This window comes from Podarcis vaucheri (assembly GCF_965113315.1).
Source record: "Podarcis vaucheri genome assembly, chromosome: 2".
Taxonomy (NCBI): Eukaryota; Metazoa; Chordata; class Lepidosauria; order Squamata; family Lacertidae; genus Podarcis; species Podarcis vaucheri.
The window spans coordinates 109968837-109986303 of NC_138760.1; the positions used below are offsets into that span (position 1 = coordinate 109968837).

Sequence of the window (17467 nt, forward strand, 5' to 3'; positions counted from 1 at the left end):
AAACACAACTTCCTTACAAAAAGGTTTTCTATTCTTTCCCTCCCCTCTAACATTTGCTAGACCGAAGTTTGTAATTCATTGTGTACAACTAATTTCCCTGAATTACAAATATAATGATATACTGTTGAAGAGCAATTCTGTGTTTTGAATGCTTTCAACAAAATTAATAAAACCAGCATGTATCCAGTTAATCATTGCGTGTGTAATTTGACTAAAAATTTTACGCTCTTAATTCCTTCAATTCCCAGCCCAGATTAAGTACTGACTGTTAGTCAATGTAGGACTGTAGGAAGTAATTCTGCACCCCCCTCCCCATTAATGGGACCGTGGTTTAATTGAACACAAAATCAAGTCTGGTTGCTTAAATTGAGCAGTTCAACTTGCTAATGACAAGATGTAGTGGTCCACTAAGCACAAATCAAAACTGGTAATTTACTTAAAAATTAGCACTCTCTTTGCTTGAGTGCTTTTATTTCCACAGAAGCAATGCTCTGAGGCTTCCCCCCCCTGCTTTTAACTCTACATAGGTGCACAATACTGTCCACTTCTAATTGTGAATCATTCTTTGATAGCATACCTTTTTGCCATCCTGCATATCTTTGTGCTGCATATTATATCCATGTTTGCTCATCCACACATCATATCATTATGCTTGTTTTCCATGGATTTAAAAACTGGGATTTCAGGGACCATTCAGATGTTCAAGATGATGCACAGGAGTCAGTCCAGAATCACCATGGCTGACACGTGAAAAGCAGCTTCCCCTAATTGAAGGTGTCTTGCACAATAAAGCCCAGTAATACTAATAAGGGTACTTGCCAGTTAGGCTCCTCTTTGTCATAGACAAGGAACAGAGAATGTTTGACTCCAGTTGTTGTTGGACTACAGCTCACATCATTGTTGGCCATGCTGACTGGGACTGATAGGAGTTAAAGTCCAGCATCTGAAGGGTCAATGGTTCTCTATCCCTGCTCTAGACAAAGCCTTCTGCTGTTGTGACACCCAACATTTCTAGACCTCATTATAGTTTAAACTCTACCTCTGAAATAAAGGGTGGCATGCACAAGCAAGAAAAACTTAACTGAGACGTTCAAAGCATTATCTTCAGGGCTTTTGAAAGACCAAGGTTGGTTAGCAGATCCAGAAAAGATATCATGCTCTCTGTCAATGGCTAGATGGTTAGACCTATCTGATGTTTTTCTTGCATCAGTTCTTGCCACTGGGAGTGGGCTTACTATCTCTGACCCTACAATGTTTTGGGGCTACATGGTACTTAGTGCTACATGTGCAAAGGCATGTCCAAAGTGTATCCATTTGCGTCCAGTAATATGCCAAAAGATAATGTGCTATTAAAAGAGGGTCCATTTTTTGTGTCGTTGGTTCTTACTGTTTCATCGGACCAAAGGAATCCTGGTCTATTGATTTTTTTTAGCATTTGCACATTCTCACCACACCCTTTCTGATGAACAGCAAACCAATGCCTTAAAAACTGAAATGGAAAGCTTACTTACTTAAGTTGGTTTAAAATGTTGCTAACTAGTAATAGGTATGCTTCCTTGGTGGAGAACATTTCTAGGAATACATGCATTGCACTAGCATCGATGAGCTGCTAAGCTATAAAAATATCCCACTTTTGTGATTTCTCTGATTGTCAGGCCTTCATAATTTTATATAGGAATAACTCCTAATAGTTTAATATTAATCAAAGTATCCATAGCTTGATAATTATAGTTCCAATTTTGATTTTGAAATTTGTTTAAAATTGTAAATCGGCTATAGACGTTATCAGCCATAGCCAATTTTACCAGTCAGATCTGCCTGCATTTAACTGTGCAAGCAATGAAAGGTGCTTGTCTGTATGGAATTCCATTAGTTAGTTGCCTGCATGCAGTTCCTTCTCGCCTATAGCTACTAGGTGCATGCTTAAGTACAAGATGGCACAAATACTCAAGTTTACAGATACACAACCTCCCAAAGTGTTGGCATGTAGTAAAGAGAAGCCATGAGTGCAACCATAGCTCAAAAAGATTACAGTTTTGGGAAAGAAATACAAAACAAAAACATATTTGGCTAATCTAATTTTTATTCAGCCTTTCCCCAAACTCAAATTATCATAATCCATAAATATAATGACAGTATAATTGCAGATCCAAAAATACCTATACTTATTTCCTGAAACATTACGGTAAAAGAAGATATTATAATTCAATAGCTAAATTAATGAGAATGGTGAATCTAAAGATTAAAAAATGACAATGTTTAAAAAGGCAATTAGGCAGTGAACCCCCAGGTTTCACCATCTAAACTATAGCCCTTGGTAAAGTGGTAAAGTAATTAGTGGGTATATTCCTGACCTATGCCAAGTTCTTTTTTTTTCTTTTCTTTTTTTGTTAACCACAGAAAATAAAATGCCTGGAGCTTCAGAGTTTAATCCAATCTTTAGTTTTAACCTTGCACTATGAATAGGAGATGAGTTCTGCTACTGTCATTCCCTCTCTTTTCAAAGACCCCAAATCAGGCCTTTCTGGAAGTGAGGACTTTGATAAGTTTAAGCTTCGATTTATTTATTTTTAAAAATCTTTTAAACTTTCTTTTTTATGTTGTTCCGGTCCTAATCAAAAGCCCAAATTACTTTTTACTTTGCTTTTAACTATACCTTGTTGCTCAATATAGCAGATGACTTATACGTGTTGATGTAGCCAATTAATTGCAGTCAGTTAATGTGATCATGAATGGAAACTATTCATGTTAATCTGTTTTTATAATTGATAGGGGGGCAGAGAGCATCACAAAGCAGTCAGAAAATTAAAGAAGCAGATGCTTAGCTGAAACAGGTCACCTCTCCTGAGGTTGCTATTCCATCACTCCTTAGAATGTTTGAATCTCCAGTCTTTCTTTTATGGGCAAGAGCCATCAAACAGTGGGAGATTATTCACTTTCATGAGATGAAGAAAAGTTGTGAAACAAATTTGGTGGGTAATATTAGCCAGTCCTGTTTCCATCACCAGGGAGTAAATTGGAATCTCAGGAAGGAAAAGCCTAATGATGGCTTGCCAATGTCCCTTGGGCCTAGCAAAATGCCTCTTATTGTCTCTCTCTCTTTTAGTATGGCATCTTCCTCACTACTAAAGCATGGGAGAAGGGGCTGAGGGCAAATACAGCTCAGTTCCACTAGTAATGTGTGGGAAAACTTGATGGCCAGCTTGGCATTCATGGTAGAAAATAGGAGAAGAAAAGAAACTTGTGGCATGTTAGGTAAGGACTATGGGAAACTGGAATCAAATCAAGTGTCAACCCTGAACTGAAAAGGTTAAATAAGTCTGTTCTGTTGTTTAAAACTGGAGGAGACTCTTGAGAGTCCCATGGACTGCAATAAGATCAAACCTATCCATTCTTAATGAAATCAGCCCTGCATTCTCACTGGAAGGACAGATCCTGAAGCTGAGGCTCCAATACTTTGGCCAGCTCATGAGAAGAGAAGACTCCCTGGAAAAGACCCTGATGTTGGGAAAGATTGAGGGCACAAGGAGAAGGGGACAACAGAGGACGAGATGGTTGGACAGTGTTGTCGAAGCTACCAGCATGAGTTTGACCAAACTACGGGAGGCAGTGGAAGACAGGAGTGCCTGGCGTGTTCTGGTCCATGGGGTCACGGAGAGTCGGACACGACTAAATGACTAAACAACAACAAATTGTTTAAAAATGCACAACAACATTTTTCTTCCATTGATAAACAGAGTATTATTCACTTTGCAGTTTTTCTTTCCAAGTTGTGTCTGGTTGGTATCCCTCTGCTGAATGAAGGCACCTGTCTACAGAATGAGGAGGGAAGCATCTTTTGGAAATTTCCCCTCCATTTTTAAGCCCCATCTTGTTCTGCTCTTGAGATTTGGGGGACTGGAAAAGATGGGATGGGTACATGGATTGCTACAGGAAGAAAGGAATAGTCAAAAATTGCCATTCTACTGACATATTCTTTCTTTTGGTTGGTAGGGATCCTGGTTGAATAGCACCTTCTGTCTTACAGTTTCATACACAATAAACATATTTTAGAAGGAAAATTGAATTTATTTAAGCTTCATAGTTTAATACTTCTATTGATGGCCAGTGTTTGACAGTATACTTAGCATTTGATACATCTTCAGCAAGCTATCCAATAGTATATCTAAATGTTTCTCTTTTTCTGTTTAAACTGATTTCCCACTAGTGACATAAATGAATAGCCAAACATGTTCAATTCAAAACACAAAGATACTGAGTTCTAAATTATTGCCCGTTGCCAGTTGCTGTGCCCAGTCCTTACTCACAGCACGTTTTTGTCATATCACCTGACATGTGCTGCAACAACTTCATTTGAGATTTTCTTTGGTGTGGTTTAACCAGAGTAGATGCTTATGACGATACATATGATTTCTCCTTGTTAAATTATACGCACCGCTCTTTGTAAATCAGTATGATCACAATGCCAGTATTAATTGTCTCCCTTATTTTTTTAGCAGACCATCTATTAAACCGGGGATTGGCCACGACACGAAACAGTAAAAATCAAGACGTATCCCACATTGCATTTGGATCTAAGGTTCTTGGGCCGCCTCCACCTTCAGGCCGAAGGTTCAGCTCAAGGGCATCTGGGGAGGTAGGAAAGCAAACCTAAGAAGAGCCTGCTGAAACAGGCCAAAGCATCATATAGTCCAGCATCCTGCTCTCCTAATGGCCAATCATTTGCCTATATAGGAAGCCCGTTTCTTTAACAGTGAGCTTTATTGGAAGTCCCTGAGTTTTAGTAATCTGTACATTAACAACAAAACTGGTGCCGTTAATAAGGAAACAATTCTAAGATATATAATAGCTGTTGGTGGAGACGATATGCTAGCCAAAGGAAACGGTATGTGTCAAATCATAATATCAGGAAGCAGTGCTTTCTTTCTTTCTTTTTTGTAATGGTACTGGTACAGGGTACCATCTCCTTTTTGTTGTTGCCCATAGCAACCATTTTGTGTCAGTACTCAACATTTTTATCAGGGTGATGGCTGGGATAGCACATTTGGTAGAGAATGAGACCCTTAATCTTAACACCGTGGGTTCAAGCCCCATGTTGGGCAAAAGATTCCTGCATTGCAGGGGGTTGGACTAGATAACTCTCATGGTCCCTTCCAACTGAACAATTCTATTATTTTATGGCACATCATGGGGGAACAGGCTTGTGGGAGTATATGTTCCAGGCATATTCTGGGTTAGGGCTGGTTGTGAAATGAAGTAAGAATTGACCTTAAGGGGCTGGCTATGGAGGGACATGAACATTTGGGAAGCATATACTTAGCAATCTTTTTTAAATAGCTGTATAAGATTTATCTCAACAATAGTTCTAATATTGGAAGAGGGAGAAGGGAGGCAGAAAGAAGTAGGAGACATGTATAATTTAGATTGTGTAATGTGCCCAGAGCCCTTAACATGGTTGGACATATTTTTAATGGAGATGCATTTTTTTTTTGCCAGTGGACTTATTTTTATGTTTCTTTCAATAGTTTATTTTTGAAATATAACAATCTAAAACAGATCCAGAGCGAGAGTACTACCTCCTGTCCCTATTGTGAATTGGCTTCTTTACTATGCCAAGCCTTTGAAACATGTCACAAAGCCGGTTCAGCCTCCATCTTGTAGAGAGAGAAAAACAAGCTGACCAGGAGACACGTTACACAGTAGGCAAAAGTGTTTGGGAAAAGGAATCCTCAGCCACAGTTAAGGTCCAGGTTTCTCACAATACAATTAAATTTAGAAGTACAATAGAGAGCTCAAAACACGTGAGTGTGAAGTATTGCTTTGTTTGAAGTGCCACCAACATGTTGAAGTACAGTGGTACCTCTACTTACGTGCCCCTCTTGTTACATATCCTTTGGGATATGCACATGGCAAACCTGGAAGTATATTTCCAGGTTTCGCTGTGTGCACATGCACAGTAGCGCTCTATCACACCGTGCGCATGCGCAGAACAGGCACCCCCGGTTGCGGAAACCTTGGGATCCAACCGGAGCTCCGGAACGGATCCCGTCCACAACCGGAGGTACCACTGTACTATCAAAATTTCTTTGCTTGAAGTACTATCAACACCAATAGCAGTAAGAGTATTGCTGAGATTTTGTGGGTGTTGTGTGCTTAGCAAAAGTATGTGTCCATGCACGAGCACAGACACAAAGTGACTTTGATATATTTTACTATTTTAAAATATTTTCTGGTGCTTTTAAGTTTGAGCTGGTTTAATTGTTGATACTTTGCCTTCTCTTAAGAACTTTTTCCCCCCTGAAAGGTAACAAAATCTGGCAGCATCAGAACTAACAGATCATGTCAAATGCCAGTTTTGGAAAAGGGAAGAGAACCAATTCAAGACATCATCAGCTCTGAACGATCTCCCTCGCCACTTGATATGGCTTTAGATCAAGGAAACAAAGAAAATGTTGACAACACAAGTCCAATGTCACTGGACAAGGGTAAGGCACTAATGTGATAACTGTAAAGGGTGACATGCGGCTGCAAGAAGGTTTTTTGTATATGTGATTTTTAAAATGTTCGTTGATTCGTTGTGATAGCTTCAATAATTAACAATCATATTGATAGCTCTAATTGTTGTAAACAGTGCTTGTTCCTTCCCAGCTCGCCATGCTTTTCTCCTTGACCTAATGTGCTTCTAGGATAATTGTGCTAACTTAGTTCCATAATCATTTTCTAATAAGACTTTTATCTGCTTTGCTCATGTTGTTTTATGCTACATTAGAATATGAGACATATTCTAGATGTGAACATTATCAATTGTGCATTCCCATCTGTGTAAGACTATTGGTCACATCTTCCCATGATAAGCCTATGAAGTATTCAGTTGGTAAAATCCGTAGTAGTGGTTCCACAAAACTGCAACTTGTAATTTGCAAAGCTCGGCTTTCAAGACATTTTTTTAAAGTGACAGTGTGAACCAGTCCTTAGATTTCTGCATCAAGAAAGTGGAAGTGCTGTAATATTACTATTATTACCATGTCATCCTTGTACATGATACAGTACAGAATTACATAAGCAAGATGGGATTGGTCCCTGCTCCCGGTGAACTTACAATTTAAAATAGACTGTGGAGGAACAGCAGAAGAAGAGACATGGGTAGTGGGAGAAAAATATGGGAAATGCATATAGATATAGATAGATTTCAGCTGGGAAGAAGCAAAGGGCCCCATAGAATTTGGGTGAAGTTGTTTAAGGAAGCATGAGACCCTTGGTTGGTGACGGATGAGAAGAGTTGGAAGAGTATAGAGAAGAAAACAAGAAGCAAGGATGAATATACATCCCAGATAGCTTTAAAAATTAAGACATGGAGTGTGCTTGATACGGAAGGGAAAGGGATGCCAGTGAAGGGATCTGAAGAGGACCATCACGTGGTCTGACAGAAGGAACAGATTCATTCTTTTGGCAGCTGAGTTTTGTGTAGAGATGAGAGTACTGAGGTATGAGACAGGAAGGCCAGAGTAGAGGAGGTTTCAGTAGCCCAGGTGGGAGACCGTCGCAACAGGAAGCAGACCGTTTGCTGGGGGACAGAGAAGAACAAACCCATTGTTTAAAACATTGTACAACCCATCTTGACAACTGAATGAATGTGAGAAGTGATGAGGGAATAGAATCAAAGGTGATGGGCAGGCTGAGAATGGTAACATTCTCAATGGATATGAAAAGACTGAGCAAAGGAAAATCATTATTGAGCATGTTGAATCTGAGATAGCAATGAGACATCCGAGTGGGAATATTAGGCAGGGAAACTGAACACTGGAGGAGATGTGCTGTTGGGAGATGTTTTCTTGCAAGTATCCAGAGAAGGGAGAGATGCTTAGAAGCCTGAAGATGAAGTCCAATGAGGAAAGGTTGAAGGAGCTGGATATGTTTAGATGGAGAATAGACAATGAAGATGATATGACAAGCATCTTCAAATGGCTATTACATAGTGATGGAGCAAACTTGTTTTCTGTTGTTTCAGATGGTAGGACCTGAACCAGTGGGTTCAAATTACAAGAAAAAGGATTTAGACAAAACTTTAGGAGGAACTTCCTGATGGCATGGCCTGTTCAGCAGTGGAAGAGATTGCCTTAGAAGGTGGGGAATGCTCCTTCATTAGAGGTTTTCAAGCAAAGGCTTATATAATTCCCTATCAAACATGCTCTGCTAATGGATTTTCCTGCATCGAACAGGGGGGTTGGACTTTCAGCTCTGTAGTTCTACTGTTCTGTTCTGTTACGCTGAGAGATCGCCAGTGAGCTTCATGACTTGAACCCAGATCTCATAGCACTCTTATTCATTACACCAAACTAGCTCTTAAAGATCCCTTGAGAACTATATGCTGCTGCTCTCGATAGGTATCCAACGTTTTCTTCATAAGTGCATGTGCATCACATTATGCTCTGCCTTGGATGGTTTGCACATGCATATACAACTCTTAATTTATGAAAAGCACATTGATCAGCATAAAAAATAGGCAGCTGATTGGGTGAACTGATCCCTCAGTTGATGAGAAGGATGAAATGAGCAAAGTGAAAGGGAAGTCTGTGATGATGTAATTACAGATGCAAATCATCACCGGATAAGCATGCAGTTATGAACGAACCCTGTTTTTTAGGCTCAGGCTTTTATGTATATTCCTTCCAAATTTGCTTAAGGTTGCAACCCAAAACGTACGTGTGTGTGTGTGTGTGTGTGTGTGTCTTTCTCTGTGTGTGTGTGTGAGAGAGAGAGAGAGAGAGAGTTTGTGTGTTTATCTCTACATACTATGCAGCCACACCCTCCTGCCCTAGTAACAGAGAGTGGTTGTGGAAGAATATGTTCAAAAAGTGATGGCCGAAAAGGCCCTGAGATAGTCAGTGCTCTAGCACAATTTTTATGTTCTTTAGCATCTCTGCTGTCCCAGAATAAAAGAATAAATCTCTTTGTTTCAAAGGATTCTAAAGCAATTCACATAAATGTCTGCACTGCAGGGATTATGGAAATCAAACACCCTGCAACAGAATTTGCTTCAGAGCATTGATAAAGATTTGCAGGATTAAACGAAGACTACCAGAGCAATGCATATAAATAAAGAACTCCCATGCTTTCATGATTAAAGAGAAAGAACTAAAAATAAATTATTCTTGTAAGCCCTTATTAAATTTAAGCACCAAAAGAACCCAATCATCAAGAATAGTGAAACTTTTTACTTGTCCTAGTTAGTTACTAATGTCTGCCTTTCATACTATTACATTCGATATCTCTATGGAGCAGGTTTCATTTTTAAAAATAAAAAGCCAAAGTGGTTAGCTTGCCATGCAGTTTGTCTTCTGGGCAGTGAGACAGCTACTTAATGAACAATTGGTCTCCTGTACATACCAATCAAACCTGTGCCACCACACTGTTAGCTCCTAGTCACTCTGGTCAGCTTTATAATGACCTAAATCAGCTAAGGTGTGCAAAGGTGTACAATAGGAAACACTCCAGATTCATCACATGGTAGGCAGGAAGAGGCAAAATGGAGACACAAAGAAATTAGGACATTGCTGGCAGCACAGAATTTTCCCCTCAGCTTTTCCTGACCCACTTCACCTCTGCTCCAAGCAAAGCATCATCTTCTGTTATTCACTTAAATTTATAACCTGGCTCTTGTCAAAGTCTCAGAACAACTAACAGAAATATTTGATAATTCAAATTAAAGTCTGTTGAAAAATCTTAATTGCTGAAAGCCTAATGTTAACTTTTTCAACCTCTACCAGGTTAACCTTTTCAGTGCCTCTGAAATAGGTATGCACAAATTCATGATAGTTCTCTAGCCAACGTTTGTAGAATTCATCGTGGTGGTCTCATCTCAAGATTATGTAAGCCTCAGTAGTAGGGACTGGTTCCAATCTGATTAGAAGGTCTGCAGCCTTTTGAGTTGATAGAATGGTTGAAAGGAGCTTCTGGTTATCAGTGCAACTGGAGTCCAAGACTCAGAAAATTATGAAGCAGGCACCATACTGCCAAAAACCTTGTGATCTGTGATCCATCCCATCCTTAGCCCCACAGCTTTCCCTAATGTGATTCCTTCCTCTCCAACACCTCCTTGCCCTCACAAAGCAGAGAGACAAGTCACGTGCATGCCCAAATGTCCAAACTACAGCCTAAAAGTTCACACACACACAGAGTTGCAGGACTTTTAGAAACATGGAAGAACCTTGATTTATCTAATCTCTTACTGCTTCTCCCACTTACCGCTCTTGGTATTGCCTTCCGTCACTTACAAAGGTGTGGGGAACTTCTGGGCCTCCAGACATTGTTGGATTGAAGTTCCAGCTGGCCCCAGCAAGCATGTCTAAGGGCCAAGGATTATGGGGGTTGTAATTCAGCAAAGGTTACCCACAATTGATGTAAAGTGTATAAGTCCCATTCTGTTAGGAACATGGTCAGGCCCGAAAGGAAAACCCCTAAGGAACTAGCTTTTTGCTCCTTGATATCCTTCCCTTGATACTGCAGTCAATATGTCTATAGTGAATAATATATGGACAACAGAAAATGCCTGAATTACTTTGCAGTCTCATGTTAGAATCCTAAGAATCCTGTGTGTGTTGTTGTTTCAGAGATAAATAACAGGACAGCATATTGGGCAATAAAAAAACATTCCTAAGGAACACACTGAAGTTTGGAGAAATCAGGGGGATGTAAAAGTCATGTATTGAATATATATTTGTCTCAGTCCTGGTTTTCATCTTGGTTTGACCCATAATCCAGAGATTATCCATATTGCTTTGTATTGGATCCTTTCAAATTTAGAATTGAAATTCTTTAGATAGGTGGCAGAGAATACATAAACGTATCTTCCAAAGCAGGTGTGCAATTCCATTACAAAAAGGGAATTGTTTTGGGGCAAAGGAAGAAATGAAATGAATGAATATTGTGTATCATTCGTCAGTCTTATTTATGCCATTTTGAAACCTTCATTAAAATGTTAGGCTGCAATTAGAAGCTCCAGCATAAATCTGACTCTGCAGAGAAACTAATTAGACATTTAGGTGATCATTCTTGTATTTATCTTGTTTGCTGCAATACTGTGATTACACTGTAATTTACATATTTTTCCTAAGAAGATACACGAAATTATTCATTACAATTGATATGGAAACATTTTATTTATTTTTTTCCAGTGGAAGAATTCCAGTAAATTCATGGCTGAGAGATAATAGGATTTAGTTTGTTCTAGAACACTCATCTTGTTCACTTGTAAACAAGTATATACTGACTACAGGTCACATTAGTTGCTGAGCTGTGTAACAGGTGTGAGATCGCATTCTACAATCCTACATGCTATCTTCTTTTTTCACTTCGTAAAACCCCTGAGTTAAGTGTATCTTCCTGCTCAAAATATTTGCCGTAAAAGGGAGAGAAAAGACTACCACCACCCATTTTCCAAGCCATTTGCTTCCTTAACTACTGAATGAAAGAGAATCTTCATTGCCAAGTGTACATAGGTTATGGTGCAAAACCCCAGCTTCCTCTTAGTTTTGCAAAGAGGGTGCCGTTGAAATGAATATAAATGTCAGAAATCAGATGTGTTTCTCAGATGGTGTGTCCTCACCATCTGGCTAATGTTGGCTTGGGGCAGTGCCAGGGATGCCAACATGAATAACATATTGGGGGGAGCAGGTAAGCCCCACTCTACATAATTGTTCACATGTTACGGCGTGCACATGCCATTTGAATGCCCGTGTTCATCAACTTGGGGAGGATAGCCCCCTCAAGTATTTTATTTGGGGGGCAAAGGGACCCCAGCCCCTAGGAGTTGGCTCCTATTAGCAGTGCTGAACATCATGATGTCACAAACTGAGATAACTATTCCTTTGCAGGGAAAGACCTCTGTATTAGAATGCGATTTTCAGTGGAAATCTCTGTTTTACCTGTGCTGTGTCACTCAGGCTCAGTGACAGTGTTATCTCTTTTCTCCCTTACTGTTAGCAGCAGGCCATGGTGCTTTTGCAATGCAACTTCCAGTTTAGTATTTTATGTGATTCCCCCCCCCCAAAAAAAAAACAACCAACCTATTGCTGGTGGGTAATATTGGTTTATGGAGCTAGGGAGTTCCAAGCTGTAGTGACCAAGCCGCACAGTGCTTCATCTAATGAAGATAAGGTAGTGATGAATACTTGAGCAGTTCTTCTTTTCCCTAGATGTTGTTTGAGATCCCCCTTAATCAATCCCATTGACATTTCCCCCTAACATAATTTCAAACAGTAAAGTATAATTTAACAACGAGATGGTAAAACAGCTCCATCCCATGTTTATCTGGCACAGTCAATCTTTAAATCCATTTCATTGGCTTTATGTTTGTTTTAAAACAAGAAGATTAGCACTGCCTGCTTGCAGGGGGAATCTGGTGAAATGGATATATGCGTGCATTTTTTCATGCCAGCTCAAAGCTGCACTTTTGCGATTCAAATATAAATTGGACATGGGTGTGTGGGCTTGATTGTAGAGGTTGGGACATTCGACTCCTTTGAAGAGGAAGCACATCATAGAATTTTTAAGGAATCGGGCACTATTTATATAGATAAGCCCGTAACAAAGCTTTTGTCTTAGTCCAGCATGACAGAGAAACAAAACAGTGGATGGGGCCAGGTGTGCAGAGGAAGGGGTTTGTTTATGGACACAGGGTGGTGGAACAAGAGGTAACACGTCAAAGCTGGGACAGATGTGGAGGGATATAACTTACTAGCTGACCATATACTTCATGCACAGAATATATTAATTTATTAATTTATTTACCAGATTTATAGACCTGGATTTCACCACACACACACTGATCTCAGGGCCTTTTCTAACTTGTCAACAACATTTGGCATGAAGCCACGATAAAATACAATAAGGAATCAAATATCTAACAAAACACAGAACGACCTGGAATGTTAGGCAGCACTGATTAATTTTCTCCAAAACTTCAGGAAAACGAATGTGTCGTGTCTTAACTTGGCAATGGAAGCCCAGTAAAGTTGTCCCCATCTGTCTCTCCAAGAGTTGAAGATTTCCATAGTCCGGTGTAACAGAGACTATCATGTACAGTAGATGCTGCCTGCTACCCATGGGGCAATGGGAAGAGCCCTGCACATCACTGACTGCAGGGTCTAGATCAATTAATAAGTGAGGAAATGCTTCAACAAATAACTGTGTCCTGCATTATGCAGTACTAACACCAGGTTCAATCTGGCTAGAAATGATGTTCAGTTGTGAGTCAAGAACACCCAGAGAGCCATAGGTTCTGCATCCTTCGTTTAAGACATCCACTTATATTCTGTAGTAATGTTATAGCTTTGTTTTATGACTTTTGACAATCTCCATTTTATTTCTCAAGCAGCACTCAACGTTTGCTTGATAATTTTCCTGAAAGATACATTTTTATATAGAAACAGTTACCATCTGTGTTGCTTCTCTCTCCCCCCCCCTCCCCCTTTATTTACAGATGAGTGGATATTCCCTGATAAAGAAACTTCTCAACTGGATTCCAGCAATCTGTCGCTGAAGGATAGTGAAACATCTTACAGTTTTTTAAACTTGGCATTGAGTGATGTTGAAGCATGTGAAAACAAGCAAGCAGCCGAAGACCGGCGAGAGGATGTTTTCACCTATTCCTCAAAACCTAGATCAGCACCTCACGGGAAGCCCTTGAACCTGTCATCAGAAAGCGGCAGCTTTTCTGTGGATTTAAAAGAAGAGATCAGTGGGGTTTGGCGAGGAGCTCAGATGGAAGATGACTTTTATGGAAATGAGAGCAATGAAGAGGTGAGTTACTTCGGTGGTCGTTGGTTTGATGTAGCTGTACTCAACTGGCATTGGCACTATCATCTGTCATTCTTCCTCGTGAATAAATTGCTGTGTGGGAGTGGAGCTCGTTTCAGAGAAAAATCGGTGTGTGTGTGTGTGAGAGAGAGAGAGAGAGAGAGAAAGATCACTTGGCAGCTCTAAGCATTGAACTGACACTTAACAGTGACATCAGCAAAAACATCTCTTGAAGAGCTTAAAATCTAAATTTCATCAGGGGTGAAGATGATGAGGCGATATGGGGATGGAAGAGAAAAGCTTTGCAAGTAATCAAGTTCACTCACATGCGCATGCCATTTGTGAATGAGAAATCACAGATCTGAGGTGCAGGTGTGATACCCTCTTCAGTAGAGAAACTCAACACGAGGGAGTCATTGGCCAAGGCCTGGATCGAGGCATTCCTGTAGAAATATATATATATAACAGTAAACCCTTTATTTAGCCGAACACTTTTAATGAAACATCTACGCATTTTCAGTATATAGAAATCATATCAAGACAAGATAACTGATTTGAAAGCAACTTCATCTACTCCTGCTCCCAACTGTGTGCCGGTACAACGTTGTGTGACGTTGATGTTTTGGCCTGTTCAACCAGCACATTGCATCTAATATAAACTGCTTTGTGGCATACGTAACTTAGCTACCAAACTGTCTCGATACTAATGCTGTGAGCGAATGCATATTGGAAATGTATTCTAGGCTATCAAGTGCCCCTCATAAACACCTATCTTGAATGGTCAATCAATTTCAGTTTTTTTCTAGTCTTCACCTTGTTAAAAACGTTGTGCAACACTTCTGCAACACTTGTGAACTAAATTGATGCATAGTGCAGACTTCTTGCACTCTTTCTTTTGCCTTGTTTTCTTGTTAGTTGATGTACCCCGCCCCTTTTTCAAAAACCTTTAAAGAGAGAGATAGTTTCTCTTTTTTAGATTTGCATTATACATTGCAGATGAGAGTTCACAGTGCAGTGGCATGTGAAGAACATGATTTCCCCACCCCCCAAAAATAATAATCTGATTTTTAAAACAAAAAAATGCTGGTTGTTTAGACTTTCACCCCTTAACATGGGTGGCACCTGCAGGAGTGTAATGAAGGATTTTGCAGCTTTGGCAATATGAAAAATATTGAGCTCTAAGATGACTGAAAAAGAACCAATAACGTAACTGGAAACATCAGCTGCTGCTATAATTACAAAAATTCAGCAGATTGTCATGTCAATCAGCCATTACATCAGGTTGTTATGGCAACCGCTATGTTTCTCTGCCTTTATTAACATTCCAGACTCTTGCCTATTTAATTATGGAAATCATTTCTTATCATTTGAATCTCTTTCCACTAACTTAGAAGTACAAGAGAGTTCTATTGCAGCTAGGAAGATAAAACTTTTTTTTTTTTTTTGCAAAATTATGTCTCCCTGAGAAAATTGCAGTTTGCATGCTAAATATAACCAAAGATATAACCCTGCCTTCCTGTATCTCTTGGTTATTTTTTCACCTTAGATTTGACAAGTATCGTTAGTTATATTACAATGCTATGATTTTAGGGTTAAGCCAGTGAAAATTGTCATACTGAATCTTAAATCATGGCCATCATCTGGTCTCTGTTTTTGGAGTTCTTTACAAATACCAAGATATTCTCTTTGACCATTATAATCCAGAAAGATAAGACAAGTAACTAATTAGGAAAAGGACTGAATTATAATAATGTTTCTTCTTATAGATATTTGTCACTTTGTGCTCTTTCCCATTTAAGTTTTACTTTGGTTTACTTTATTTCCTACATAAAAATAAACTGGAATGGGTATGCATTGTGGATTTTCCCTTGGACACAAATCATCCATTTTCTATGCTTAAATCAATGGCAAAATTCACATTCTTGTACACATGAACAAAACTCTGTCCTGTGTCAAACAAAGGTAACGAGAAGAATGTGCAATCTATGTTCAGGAGCCAATACAGAAAGCTTTTTGAACTCTGCTTTGAAGTTCAGCTTCATTATTTGCTTCTCCTTCTTTTAGGTAAGCAGTTGGATCTGTAAAGGTAAAGGGACCCCTGACCATTAGGTCTAGTCGTGGCCGACTCTGGGGTTGCGGCGCTCATCTTGCTTTATTGGCTGAGGGAGCCGGTGTACAGCTTCCAGGTCATGTGGCCAGCATGACTAAGCCACTTCTGGCGAACCAGAGCAGCACACGGAAACGCCGTTTACCTTCCCGCTGAGCGGTACCTATTTATCTACTTGCACTTTGACGTGCTTTCGAACTGCTAGGTTGGCTGGAGCAGGGACCAAGCAATGGGAGCTCACCCCGTCGTGGGGATTCGAGCCGCCGACCTTCTGATCGGCAAGTCCTAGGCTCCGTGGTTTAACTCACAGCACTACCTGTGTCCTGTTGGATCTGTAGACTTACCTAAAAGAAGGAGAAGGTTTTCCATTCATTGAAAATGAACGGGGCAACCCAAGTAAACAAACGTATCATCTGTGCAATGACATACACAAGAAAAATGCTAGATCAGGGGAAAGGCTATTTGAAGATGCAGAAAATGAATTTGCTTTGGACGTAAGGGAATTTGCCCTGTTTTTACCATCATCTGCCTTCAACCAAAGGAGAGGATTACAGGGAAACCAACAGCAATTTTTCTGTAGGCCAGAGCAATTCAGATGGTACCTTGACCCATCTAAAAGCTTCTGTATGTGGCTTGCTCGCTGGCATGGGCAACTTGGAAATCTTACTGGCCTCAGAGTGCCTTTGCTTTCCTCCACCTCCCACCACCACCATCTTTGCTTCCCTCTGTCCTTCTCTTCAGGGCATCCAGATCTGCCCATTTTGCTGGGTGGGGGATCAGGGTCAGTGTTAAGATTTGGCCCACGTTCTCATTGTACTCCTCAGGTTACAATTTCTAAATACTGTCGATCCCTTTAAAAACCTGTGGGATTTACATTACCATGACAGTTTGCAGCATTGCAGCCCTCATCCTATGAAGCTCTTCCCACTCTTCTCATTCACGTTTAAATGAATAAGACTGTCTTCTCTTCACAAAGCATGTTAACTCTGGCTTCTCAACATTAAAGATCTGGATACAAAGGACTAGGTCCCATCTGCTCCAAAGTGGGCTCTCAAGAATGATCTTTTAGAAATTACAACTGAGCAAGAGCAATCAGTTTTCTGTATCCAGAAATTATTGTCCAGATACCCATCTGCATCTTCTTTCAAGGAATGTGGCACTGCAACAGAAGAGCCATATCCTTGGGGAAATCAGTCTCTTCAGTGTACATATGCCGTGCTACAGTTAATCAGACATACTTTATTGAAGCTTTGGCACTGGTGCATGATTGAATAGGTTTTTTAAAAAAAAAAAATCTACAAGGGAGACTTGCAGAAATAGAAATGTGTATTGGTGGGTAGTGTGAAGATACAGGGCAAATGTCAGCTAAAATGTGATATTGCAGAATATGATGTTGATGTATATACAATCTGCCAAATTATATTAGTGTATGTTGTAGTATTTCCCCATATGGTAAATAAAAGTGTGTGTATCTGTGGAAAAGAGAGGCCTTGTTGATATCCCTACTAAGGGGAATGATGCAACTCTCCATGAGGAATGTATCTAAGCATTGTGTGTAGGTTG

General features: G+C 39.9%; 1 protein-coding gene across 5 annotated transcripts in view; it reads left to right on the forward strand.

The window, feature by feature from the left end:
* Positions 1-17467, forward strand: part of CFAP20DC (CFAP20 domain containing) — a 145263-nt gene that overhangs the window by 71907 nt on the left and 55889 nt on the right. For 3 of the 5 annotated variants that reach the window (XM_082209626.1, XM_082209624.1, XM_082209627.1), the window contains 3 exons: positions 4497-4636; positions 6305-6485; positions 13481-13800. In XM_082209626.1, the coding sequence (XP_082065752.1) occupies positions 4497-4636; positions 6305-6485; positions 13481-13800 (641 nt within the window). Of the gene's footprint in view, positions 1-4496; positions 4637-6304; positions 6486-8008; positions 8148-13480; positions 13801-17467 lie in introns of those variants that run through there. The other 2 variants (XM_082209628.1, XM_082209625.1) reach the window with 2 other exon arrangements.